Here is a 13,143-nt window from a genome sequence, read left to right on the forward strand (position 1 = left end):
GCAATCACTTGTTTATCAATTATGAGAGACAACACAAAGCACAGCAAAATTTTCACAAGTAAAAAGAAGAAGAAATAGTTATATACTTAAATTTATCATCAGGCAAAATGATTAACATGTTATACTATTATTATCAGAATCATAATAAAATATGTAAGCTTATATAGAAAGTAGAAAGTGATAGCGGCATTATGTTATCATCTCTCTTTAAAGAATGATTGACACATCCAAACTACTCTGTCATTTAAAGAACAATGGGAATAATGGCAAATGAAGTTTTTTAGTGGTAGCAGAAGCATAACATCTATCATGTCTGTCGCAATCAGCTTCCAATATGATCCAATACAGAATTACATTTGTGGTATGCCCCATATACTGACAAAGTACAACTGGGATCATAATCATCCTCTCCATGTTTCAATCATAGTTCATCTTTTATGGGTACTCTTCTAAATTCTTTGCTTCAACAGTTAAAACCAAGACAAATTGAAATCCATATGAAGTTCTTTGCTTCACCACTTCCTGGAAATTACAAAATCAGGACACCCTTTGATCAATTATATGCCCCACTATGTGAACACACCCTCAAACAATAATGAACAAAATTAGGCGCATGATTGGAAATCTTTCTACAATTGATTCATGAACTAGAACCAATTATGAGGAGAATCTTATGCGAGTAGGTTATAAGTTTCTGAATTGATTCGAAACTGATACAAACATATACATATATATATATATATATATATATATATATATATGGTTACAATTCTAGGCCCCATGTATTGGCTACTCTATATACACAGAAAGCCTCAGCAGAGGAAGAGGAAGCAGAGCAAAAACAGAGACAAAAGAAGAATAAAGGAGTTTTATTTTCTCTATATTTTTTAAAAATGGGAAAGAAAATCTCTTCATAGATACCCTATAAGCAATTATGGTCTAATGCCGATGCGGTACCCTCCGCAACCGCAATACTGCAGCCACATCACGCAATGCGTTCCGCAATTTAGAATCCTGGATGGACATATAGCTAACCCTTTCAGAGATCACATGGTGTCTCTGAAATGCTCTCCAAGTGAGGCCTCCACACAGCAAAACGCCCCCTTCTTCTGTCTTTTGTTGTAGTTACCTTCTCTGAGAGTATATCAGACAAGTAGCGATCAGAATCAAGCAAGCTTTGCATAGAAATACTACTACCATCGTTGTTGTTTTTGTTGTTCTGTTCCTTCCTCTTCTTCCTTTTCTTCTGATTCTTCTCTGCAGTAGGAGGGAGGGGCATGAGGAAGTAAATCTTCCCACGTTGGAGTTTTGCATCAGGCGGCACGATCACAATCTTGGGGAGCTCCTCTCCGCCTCCACCTCCGCCACCATCTCTGGCGGCGGAGGAGGAGGTGGAGTGCGGCTTCTTCAGGACATGCTTGGGGTGTGCCTTCATGACATCACAGGCTTTGATGGTGCCGCTGATTTCTTCTACTCTTCCATTGGAGTGCACTATGCGGATCACGTCTAAGGCTCCACATGGGAGGATGCAAGAGATGCAACACCTTATGCTGTCTTTCATGGCTTCTTCTTCACTCCCTCTCTTTTCATTGGTATCTCAGTTTGGTTCTCAATGATAGAGAAAGGAGAAAGAGAGGTAGAAAGAGTAAATATATGGTGGGTGAGTGAGCCAAACAAACAGATATTGATCTCAGACTCTATGATCTGGCTAATCATCTACTATTAGACTTAGAAAGTGGGTATAATGAACTAATTGTGCATCAAAATTATGCATTTTTTTAAAGAAACATAAATGTATGTATAAAAAATATATTTAAAGTGTATGAATATAATATGCATTGACTAAATTTTGTTGGTAAGTATACGCAGAACGGATATTCATGAAACTAGTTATTTGAGATTCGAAGATCAAAATAATTTTAATTATTTGAGATTCAAAGATCAAAATAATTAAGTTGATTAGTCTTTCCCAACAAATCATTTTCTGTAAACATTGTTTAGGGATGAAACTTTCGACTAAATACTTAAGGAGTTCAGCTATTGACTATATTGAAATATAATTGAAGTTAAAATTTAAGTAATGACATATATTATATTTAGAATTTTCTCCTGTGGATGATAACTATTGTGAAAAAAAAATACAGATAAAAATATTCTAAAACAAAAAATAATAATGGATAAGCAATGTGTGTGTACTTCTTTTGATGTGTTTTCTTTGCTGCTTTTGAGTAGGTAGGAGGAAAATCTTTGGCACTAGCTTGACATGAAATTCATGGTGTGAATAATTGCGCAACACTCTGTAGTTTGGCTTTTGATCCATTATTTGGGGACCCTATCCTCTTCCCCTGATCCCCTCACTCCATTAGTGCTTTCAATAATATTATGTTAGGATTGAAAGATTGGGATACGGATACCTGTGGTGTATTTGAAAGATGATGGGACTAGTTAGCAATCCAAAACTTGGAACTGTGTTTTGAATATGTCATTTGAATCAATTAAAAGTTGACATGTGTGTAGACCAAAGAATGAATATTTGCACAAGAAGTTTAGTTGAGGAGGCTGGTGATGTAGGTTCATGAGTCAATGAGAGAGAAGGACTCTGTTTGGAGTGATATTGGAGTATACAACTACAAGAACTGGGAAATGGAGTACATAGGAGTGGAGATCTTCTTTTGAGAAGAGTTTGTGATCTTTCAATATCCCCAAGCAAGATCATGTGGGCTGTGGTTTTCATTGGAAAGTGAAGTGCATGTAATGGCTTTTAGGTCTGTTAAGTGCTTTGACTAAGGCCAATTTGCTTGTCCACTTGCCATATTACCAAGAGGCAAGAGCTACCCTTCAAAATGCTTTATTCGTTTCTTTTTCTTTCTCTTTCATACATAGAATTTTATAATTTTTTCTCATCTTTCAAACTTGAGGGACTTTTTAGGGGTGCGCCTAGCGTGAGTCAGTTTCAAACTGATCCACGGTGGTTCAGTTTTACTATACCTATGATAAGATAAAAATAACCTTCATCCTTAAATTTTTTCCATGTTTATCCTCAGCTCAAATTCTTCCTTATTCATCTTTTCTTCATCTGTTACCACCGTTATGCATCAAAGCATCATGCTAGTGTCTTCAGGTGGAATAATGGAATTACAATTGGGGTTCTTGTGCTTTTCGCCACTGAATTGGGTGCCTGGAATGGTGTGGCAGTAGTTGTTGGTTCTTCTGGGTTAGAACCCTCAACAACCCTCTTTCTCTCTCATGTTCTTCATACAACAATCAATCTCCAACAACCGGATCTGTGCCACACACTCTTTCTTTTCCCATTCTCTTTGCTGCTTACACAAATCAGGCATGAGCAATTTCGGATCTGGGTTTTGCCAATGTGATTTTGGATCTGGGTGTTTGGAGGGGTGGCTTTGGGTGGAGTGGTTCCGAGAGAGTACTCTTCCGAAATCTACGGCCTCGTCCGCGCCGCTCGCGCCGTCTTTACGGTAACCGATTCGATCCCGATTCCCTCACTTTTTGACAAATAACTGTTTCGATTTTGTGTTGAGATGGTGATCGATAGGCTTCTGAGGTTATGCGAAGCCAACAAAGGGTTTTATGTGAAGGTTGGACAGTTCGTTGCGGCGTAGAAAGTGCTTCAGGTGGATCTGGCTTTGTGTACCTACGTTGTGGGTGGATGTGATGACCGTGGCTAACTCCCTCTCCGGCGAGCTAGATTTGACGGTGGTGAAGTTCTAAATATGAGTTTTTTGGTAGTGTGCTTTGGGTGGAGATGATGGGTTTGCATGTTGCTTCAACTTCGGATCTGGAATTTTGGTGTGGTGGCGGTTCTGGTAGGCTGAGGGAGATTAGCGGTGGCGGTGCTGGTAAGCTGAGGGAGATTGACTGTAGTGAGGTTGAAGGAAGCATTGGAAGAGACAAGGGTATTTTAGTAAAGTTATATATATTTAATTAATGAATTATTATTATTATGAGCTGATCTGGACCGTTCGAATAAAAAACAATAAATCCAATGGTAGAAAGTTGAAGTGATCCACCGTGGGTCAGTTTTTAGGCAAAACCACTTTTTAGTTACCACAACAGCATAACAATCATAATTGTCTCTTTATATATCCCCTTATATTTATTCATAATTTCACAATAAAACTGCAGCGCAACCATAATTTTGAACCATCAATTTATACAATTTGTGTACATTTGGGTATGCATTTCCATCCATTGAACGCATATAATTCCTGATGCTCCAAGTTATAGCCGTGGAAAAAACGCACTCATATTTTCAACCTAAAAAGGCGTCAAACGAAGCCTTGTTGTATTTAGGAGATGATGCATATATGCCTTATATAAACATTATCCATACACTACTCAAAAAACTCACATTGGTGCATAAACTCCCCAAGTAATGTGGGTCGTCTTTGAGGTAATGGAGTCATGATTGTACACCCTCCGGTCACTATTATAAGCAAAAGTTAGCTTTTTAGGTTCATTCAATAAATAATGTATGTAGTCATTAAAATGGTCACATACACATTTATTGAATGAACCTACAAAACTAACTTTTATTTATAATAGTGACCGGAGAATGTACTTATTACTATCAACAAGCAGATTGTCACTTTGGTGTCTAATGTACATGCGATCCATGCAAAATTAAATAACACAACTCAAACCATAATGGTTTTTTCTTAGATTCATAAATCATAATGTACCACAGAAAAACACCTAACATCTATAGGCTTTATAACAAGAGATGGTACTGTCCTTTTTCTAATGGTTCAATTTCACAACTCAAACCATGTTTGTGAATTGAACGAACCTTCTACCCTCAAAAATACATTATGTGTACGTTTAAATATCAACCGAGTGTAATATGAACATATTTCTAATATAATTTAAAAGAAGAGTTTTGTTTGATTTTTATTTTAAAGTATGTGCAAGCGTGTGTTTGTGTCAATATACAATAGTACTGATAACTAAACATGCCATATATCATCAAATCTTACCAAACTGTCAATAGAAGATGTGATTTAAGGAAAATAATTTGTAAACGGTGAAATCTATAAATATTTTTTATTCCTAAGTAAGTATCCTGTGGTATAGTTCAAACCACAAAGAGCCTTTCAGTTAAAAAATGAAATCAAAAGTAAGATGATGGCATCCAAGAAATTAAAGTGGGTTGTCCTAATATCTTTGTGGAAGCAAGTTTTAGGTGATTGATATGATTTGAGTATCATGTTGCAATGTATCTTCCAATTAACAGCCAACCCTATTGAGATTTACCAAAAGAAGAGAGGCAGTTAAAACTGTTTGGATGTTTTATTTGCCTATTAATTAATTGTAGCTAGCTAGTTATGCCACATCCATCCATTGACGTGGTCCACTCATTAAATAGGTACAGAGTGCAATAAGTGGGCAACTATGGGAGGCACAGAGGAAGGGTCCATGGCTTTGATATTCTATTTGCTCTGTATCATCCAAATTTGGATGCTATACGTGGATCAGTAACGGATCGAGAAATTTTATGTAGTGAGGGCAATATATACATATAAATTTGTAATAAAAAAAATAACATATACTATTAGAAGTTAGAAGTGAAGACATTTTTTTACCAAAGAAGACACAAGTAAAGACATTTTTTACTAAATGGGTCATTAAAATTCACATACTTTTACTACTCAAGTGAAAGCATTTAGCAATGTGAGACACAAGTGAGGGCATTTAGTAACGTGGGACATAAGTGAGGGCAATTTTTATCAAAAAATCATTAAAATTCACATATTTTTACTACTCAAATTTTTTTCTAATGTAATTTTCCATATTCAAGTGAGGGCAAGTGCCCTCATAGTTGTCTACTTGCATCCGTCACTGTGTGGATGAGCTTTTATATGTGTACATTAATTTTTAATATATATATACAAGAGAGACATGTATATTTGTGATAGTCTTTAACCGCTTCACAGCTAATGCGTATGTCTTTTATAAGTGTGTGAAAATAACATTTTCTTATGTCGATTATAAGACTGACCTGCTAGGAAAGATAAGTTCCATTTCCCATGTGCCATTCCTATTCCTTTTCAAATTCTTTTGCTTTTTTTCTTTTTTGGAAAAAATATAACTTTATTATGTTTCATTTTCATGATTTCCCCTCTATCTGTCAGTTTGCCAAATTTCGAAGATTTCTCTTGATTTGGAAAGCATATAGCAGGAAAGGGGATACACATAGGGCTGTACAGGACCCAACCGTGTCCAATGTCCATTGACCCGTCCTGACTCATTTTTCTTAGACTCGCATTTTGTTGGGTTTTTTCAGGTCTAGGAATGAATTCGAATTTAAAAACAAGACCCTATCAATATTTGGGGTCGGGTAGAAGTCAAGTCGATCTAACCCGTCCCAACCCGTTCCATAATTATGCTTAGCCACTAACCTCAAAACATAGTTTTGTATGTTTTCATTAATTGTAAAGTTTCAAGTGAACTAAATTTATATTCTTTACTCTAGTTTAGTATTTTGTTATGAAAAACTTACTTCTATGTAGTTTCTTTCATAATACATTAATAGGATAATAAATTAATTATTTACATAATAATAAGTATTTATTGTTATTATTGAAATTTGAAATTTACATTCAATTTGTCCTTCAGGTCAACCTGGACTCGTCCTTTTGTGACCTGGATCTTCGGGTATAGAGACAGTTTCAGGTTTAAAAACTGACTCAATCAATATTTAGGGCTGAGTAAAAGTCAAGTCGAACTCATTCCACAAATACCCCTAGATATGGTGTAATCAGTGGTGTGTTTGAGCTAGCTGGTTCAATATGCTTTTTGCTATTATTTTTCCATGATAGTGTAACTAAAACGAATAATTATATCTTCACACCTCATTTTTTAGGTGTGGAGAGGTGGAAGAAGAGAGAGATATGAAGAAATGAGAGAGAAAGTAAAGATGTGATAGGTGATTTGATTGATAGAGAAAAGAAAAATATATATAAATTAGTGTGGAAAAGAAGTGGAGAGGTGTGTATATACCATAACTCAACTAAAACCCAAAAAATATAGAATTAAAAAATATTATATATTTATATTATTTTGAATTTCGTTAAAGGATAAATGTTACTGTAGTTTTTTTTGTTACATCGGAAAGATAAATTGCGCCCGCCAGGATTTGATCCCTGGACCTCCCCCTAACCAACTCATATGTTCCCCAGCTCCTACCACTTGAGCTATCCTACGGAGCAAATATTATTGTAGTTTGGGTGGCATACATTTTTAAGAGATTTAAGTTGGAATTATTTTTATTATTGATCCATGTTTTTTTCTCTAATTGTAGTATATTTATTTATTTAGATTTTTGGTCTAGTGAAAATATATCAAAAAAAGCTGAAGACACATAAAAGCACTCACTACTAGAAATAAGAAAAAATAGATTCAGCGACGGACAAGATTCTGTCACTAAAAACGACGGATTTGGAAACACATTTTCATTTTGTTCCAACAAAAGGATACTTTTAAACTCAGCGACAGAAAAATGTCCTCGCTGAATCCGTCGCTTACTCACTCTCACATAGGAATACAGCGACGGATTACTTCCCTCGCTGAATTTCTGTCTCAAAATCTGTCGCTTAACTTGGAAAAAGATTTAGCCAGGGAATAATTTCGTCTCAAACCTTGGACCTCTTTAGCGATGGATTTTTCCGTCTCAATTAACGACAAATTCCATATTCTGTCTCTGATAGTTTAGCGACGCCACTTTCAGCAACTAATTCTGTTCTGTCGCATTAGCGAGGGTTTTTCACTTTTAGCGAGGGATTTCTCCCCTCGCTATTTTGCATTTTTTTTAGTAGTGAATATAACACACGTAATAAAATAGTTAAATATGCCATCAAAGTTGGTTAAATATAGTTCTTTTTTGGACTATTACAAATAAAAATATAAGTATCCAATATATAAATTAAAGCTCTTTTCTTTTTTTGGTCAAATTAAAGCTCTTTCTTGTATCCAACTTAAAAAATTACCAAGAATTTGGGGGAAAAACAAATTGGACTTAGATAAAAAAAAGTTAGCCCGACATGGCCCAAAACCGCTGCAAATTCCAATCCAACGCCAACCCACAACCCGTGCATGGCAACCAAAGACCCAATTAGACAAAAATGGGCCCATACTCTTGGTCTTGAGTTTCCTCTTGGACACCCTATAACATTTTTATTATTTTTGTTATTAAAATGTGAAATAAAAAAAGGTTGTCTAAATCAATCATGAGAAAGATTGAATTAAATAATTTATCGTCCAATTACATTGAAAATAAATGAGTTATAATTTTTATATTTTATTTCTTAATTTATTTATAAAAAATTTGATTTTTTTTGATACATCGAAAAATTAACAAAGACAAAGAAAACTAACTAAAGAATGGACAACGAGTCCTTCAAGAGAAGGTACTCAACATCCGGGTCAGGAGACTCAATGACCCAAGCCCCAGAAGATCTTGCTGCTGCACCTCTCCTGGCAAGGTAGTCTGCTACAATATTGCTCTCTCGATGCACACAATTGATCTTGACGTTCTACTCTCGTGCTAGAAGCTGACGAATAGAACCAAGCACAAGAAACTCTGCATGTCTTTGAGAAGCTGCTTCATCTGTTATTATGGAGGTCAGCTCTGCACAATCAACATCACAGATCACTCGTCTAAACCCCTTCTCCCAGGCTAACTGGAGAACATCTCGCATCGCCACGGCTTCTGCTCTGAACGCACTATCTCCAGCCTCCCCGGAGTAGCAGCCCACCACCCAACGGCCAAGGTGATCCCTGATAATTCCACCGCCACCAATCCGCTGATTACTATCACAGAAACTCCCATCAGAATTGCACTTCACCATGTTGGTTGGAGGAGGAGACCATGCGTTACACAGCAAAAGATCAAGGTTGTGGGTTAATAACCCACATGAGTCATTTAAACAACAAAAAAAATTTTATTTTGAACGAATTAGAATTAGCCCCAACTAATCATGGCTAATGATGATTATAATAAGAAAAAAAAAACAAATTTAAATTCGATTTTGAAAAATTATAACAAAAGTTTCACATCATTAGACTATATATATTATATTATATTATATTAACACTTTAGTTGATAAATTTAGATACAAATCACTTGATATTCATTAAATAATGTATGCATTGTATTCTTTATTTATAGCTTAAAAGCAAACCGCACATATATATATGAAGGAATGTGAAGCGTGAAGCATATGAATCATGCCATTTGGATAATAAAATAAGCAAGTGGAGCCAATTTCTTGAGCCACTCATCGTTTGCGAATCTTTTAATACAAGGGAATTCTTATTCAGCTACTTTAACTTTTCTCGCCAACATTGTTTATTTAGTACAATAGATTATCTTAATTAAGTGATATGGTTAGTGATGTCGTAGGCAATAATATATACTCATTTAAGGGAATAAAAAAGAAAACAGCACTAAAAAAACTTCATCTGTTCAAGATCCTGATTCAATGATTAAAAATGGCAAAAAAATTGAAACAACCAGCAACAATATAAAATCTTCTATATATATATATATATATATATATATATATATATATATATATATATATATATATAAAGGAGACTTGTATTAATACCTTTACTAATACTTTCAAAAGAAAATACATTTAATAATAAAATAAAAAACTTAATAAAATTTCTTAAGTAAAAAATCTATTCAACTACCTACTAAAATGTAAAAATTACTTTAAACCTTTTCATTAACATTTTCCTTTGTATAAATTAAATTAAAATATTAAAAATGAATAAAATTGCCTAAGTCACTTGAAAATTTGTTATAAATATATCAAAAAATAAAAAAATCCTTTGTATTATATACATTAAACTAATAATGAATCAATAAAATTTACAAAGCAATAAGTTAATCAACTACCACTAAATTTCATGTTAAAACTATTCATCACAACATGAGGAGAATTTTTAAATAATAATAATAATAAATAAAATGCAATAAACAATAAAAAAATTATCCTTTGTGATAAATATATTAAATTAAAAATAAATAATAAAAACTGAAAAAAGTGAATTTTCTAAAACGACTCAACTGCTTTTATTAAATAATGATATTTAAAAACTTAAAACTTGACTTAACTTTTGCATCAATGAAAAATATTAAGAATTAAAATTAATCAATCATCAAATAATATTTATTAATAAATAAGTTCGATAACAATTTTTAAAATTTAAAATTCTGTTATAGGGTACTTACTATTAAATATAATATATGTGTGTATTATGTAACAAAAATATATTTAAATATACTTTAATTTATATTCATTATATATTAGTCAAAATGACTTGAGGAAGCATAACAGAGGAAATAATTATTACAAAAGTTAAAAAATTTGAATTTACTAAATAATGTTTACTCTATTAAATTTATAACCTTTTATAATTGAAAAAGTTGAAATTAAATTATTTATTTTAGTCTTAAGAAGTGTATAACTATTTGGAAAATTGTGGTTGTCTCTTCTGAAAAATGACTTTCCAGGTATAAACAATAAATTGTGAAAATATACTATTAAAACTAATACGATGATATTAAAAACTTATTACGTAATTCAAAATATTTAAAATTAACTGTATGATTTTTCATATTACTAAATAAATTATTAATTTTTTAAAATCACATTATTATTAATTATTAAATATTAATTATTAAATTTAGTAATATTTATATTAATTATTTGCAAAAGAAATTGTAAAACTATTTATTAAAATGTCTTAACACAATTTTTTTATTTTATATTTTAAAATTAATCTAATTTTGATTGAACATGTAATAACATTTAGATAATGTTAATAAATATTGTAAATGAACCCGTGCAACGCACGGGTATCATATCTAGTCAAAAAGAAAATAAAAAGGAAATACACATGAAACACAGCCATAAATGATTTTTTTATGAGACAGCTTTTAGCATTTATTTGGTTTAAGAGAGAAAGGAAAAGAAATAAGCAACAGTTAAGATCAATTGACATCATCTGCAATAGATATTCTCTACAACCCTCATTAAATTAAAGAGTTTATGATGATTAATGTTAAGAATTTTTAAGTGAGTAAGAAATAAAAATCAATAAATACATAATTAAGAAGTCTCACGTTTAATGAAGAAAAAAATCTGTTCGACAATATATAAGTGTAAAACTTCGTATGTCTTAAGGGCTTTGGAAGAAAAACACAGTGTCCTTCTATATGTTTAATGTGGTTATTTCGTATGATAGTAATAGTACACAAAGAATGACATCTCTGAAGGTATGAAAAACGGTAGAAAGGGGGGTTTGAATAACGTTTTCAGTATAAAACTTCCACCTTAAAGATTTTGACAAATCTTTCGAGAACTTAAGTGCTAAAGATAAGAGATAGAAAAGCACACAAGGATTTTATCCTGGTTCACTTGATAAATCACTCAAGCTACTCCAGTCCACCCGTTAAGGTGATTTCTTCCTTCTTAGAATGAAGGCAATCCACTAATCAGGTAAGAGTTACAACTGCACTTGAAACCTACAAGTGACTAACAATTACATTGACTTAGCTCACACTAAGATTCACTCTCTTAGTCTTCTCTAGGATCCGATCAGCCTTGATCTCCTAAAGGAACTAAACAAACTGTTTATCAAAGAATTGTTTACAAGAGATTTGCTTCTAAAAAGCTAATAGTAAACTCAATGAATTTCAGATGAAAGAAAACTTAGAAGAATTTAAGATTGTCTTGCGTATGTGAATGCTTCTGGCCGTTTCTTTCAGTCTTCAGCCTCTTTATATACTCCAAGGATTAGGGTTGAGCGATGCATGGGAAATGCTACCGTTGGAGGGCAGTTCTGGAAAATCCAGCTTCTGCTGTGGCTGAGAACGTTAGGTAGGTCGTCAGGAAGGTACAGTTGCTTTTGTACTTGGATAGCGACGCGACCTTTAAACCTAGGAGACTTCTGATCAGGGGAATGCTTCATATTGGAACTTGTGAAGCCGGTTGATCAGAGTCAGAGGAAAAGCACAGATCCTCTGACCATTGTATCTTCTGATTCTGAACTCAGAGGGAAGAACATGGCCTTCAGAGTTTCTTGCTTCTGGACTTCAGAGTTTCCACTATTCAGCTTCTGCAACTTCAGAGTCTTCTACACCATCAGAACATCTGAGCCTTCAGTGTTTCTTGGTTATCAGACTTTCTGGATCTTCAGAACTTCTAGTGACTGAGTCCACATCAGAGTTTGTATAACTTCAGAACTTCTGAAGCTTTTCCACTGTTCATACTGAACATGGTGAATGCAAAAGCGTTGCTTGGGTCACTCTTTATACACAGTGCTTCTGATTTGTGTGAGATTGAGTTGAGGTCAGAGCCTGCAGATAGCACACTCAGAAAAACACGTTAGAGTACCACAATTGTTCATATCAAAAGGTTAACTTGTAATCATCAAAACATAGAGTTGTACTACTAGATCAAAACTTGATCTTACAATCTCCCCCTTTTTGATGATGACAAAACTAAGATTTTTGATGAACAATTCTTAAACATTAAACTGAATTCACTCAGAGTTTAGAGATATAGAATAAGACTTATCCTGATGTGAATAGTTTATCTTGCTCATTCTGAATTCAAGTCACTGCTTGATTCTGAGCTTAGCTCCCCCTGAATCTAATACTTGATGAAAACGTTAGTAAAGTCTAGATTCTGAGCTAAATGATATAAGAGTTCAGAGTGAAAAACTTATGACATAGATGAAAATCGAGTAATCAGAGCGCATAAGTAATCAGAGTCATGGACAAGGTATCAAAGTCTTGGGTATCAGAGTCAACTTATAATCACTTCAGAAGAAGTGAAATGTATTCCTTGTATTTGCCCAGTGACACATCTATGGTCATGAAGGTGGAACTCTTAAAATCTCCAAAAGAAAAATAAATCACACTAACACATCTTACACATCAAAAACTGGGTTTACTCCCCCTTTTTGTCATAAGCAAAAAGCTTGGGGTGTGAAAAACTTAGCTTGAAGTACAAGGTACTCCCCCTTAGAGAAGGTCTAAGTTTAAAGGAAATGAAAACGATGCAAGAATCAGAGTTAGGCGAAATAAATAGAAGAGTTAATGCAAGA

General features: G+C 33.6%; 2 protein-coding genes across 2 annotated transcripts; both read right to left on the reverse strand.

Moving 5' to 3' along the window:
* Positions 1-680: 680 nt before the first annotated feature.
* On the reverse strand, positions 681-1,717 carry LOC130715913 (uncharacterized). Its single transcript, XM_057566069.1, has one exon. It carries the CDS (start codon positions 1,559-1,561, stop codon positions 1,040-1,042), a length of 522 nt encoding a protein of 173 aa, XP_057422052.1. The 5' UTR covers positions 1,562-1,717; the 3' UTR covers positions 681-1,039.
* Positions 1,718-8,552: 6,835 nt separating this feature from the next.
* Positions 8,553-8,867, reverse strand: LOC130713373 (uncharacterized). The gene has a single exon (XM_057563143.1). The coding sequence runs from the start codon at positions 8,865-8,867 to the stop codon at positions 8,553-8,555; it is 315 nt and encodes a 104-aa protein (XP_057419126.1).
* Between the last annotated feature and the right edge of the window lie 4,276 nt (positions 8,868-13,143).

This window comes from Lotus japonicus, chromosome 4, assembly GCF_012489685.1.
Source record: "Lotus japonicus ecotype B-129 chromosome 4, LjGifu_v1.2".
Taxonomy (NCBI): Eukaryota; Viridiplantae; Streptophyta; class Magnoliopsida; order Fabales; family Fabaceae; genus Lotus; species Lotus japonicus.

Excerpts from the sequence above, each read along its gene's own strand:
- LOC130715913 (XM_057566069.1), bottom strand. The coding sequence starts at position 1,561 with ATGAAAGACAGCATAAGGTGTTGCATCTCTTGCATCCTCCCATGTGGA.
- LOC130713373 (XM_057563143.1), bottom strand. The coding sequence starts at position 8,867 with ATGGTGAAGTGCAATTCTGATGGGAGTTTCTGTGATAGTAATCAGCGG.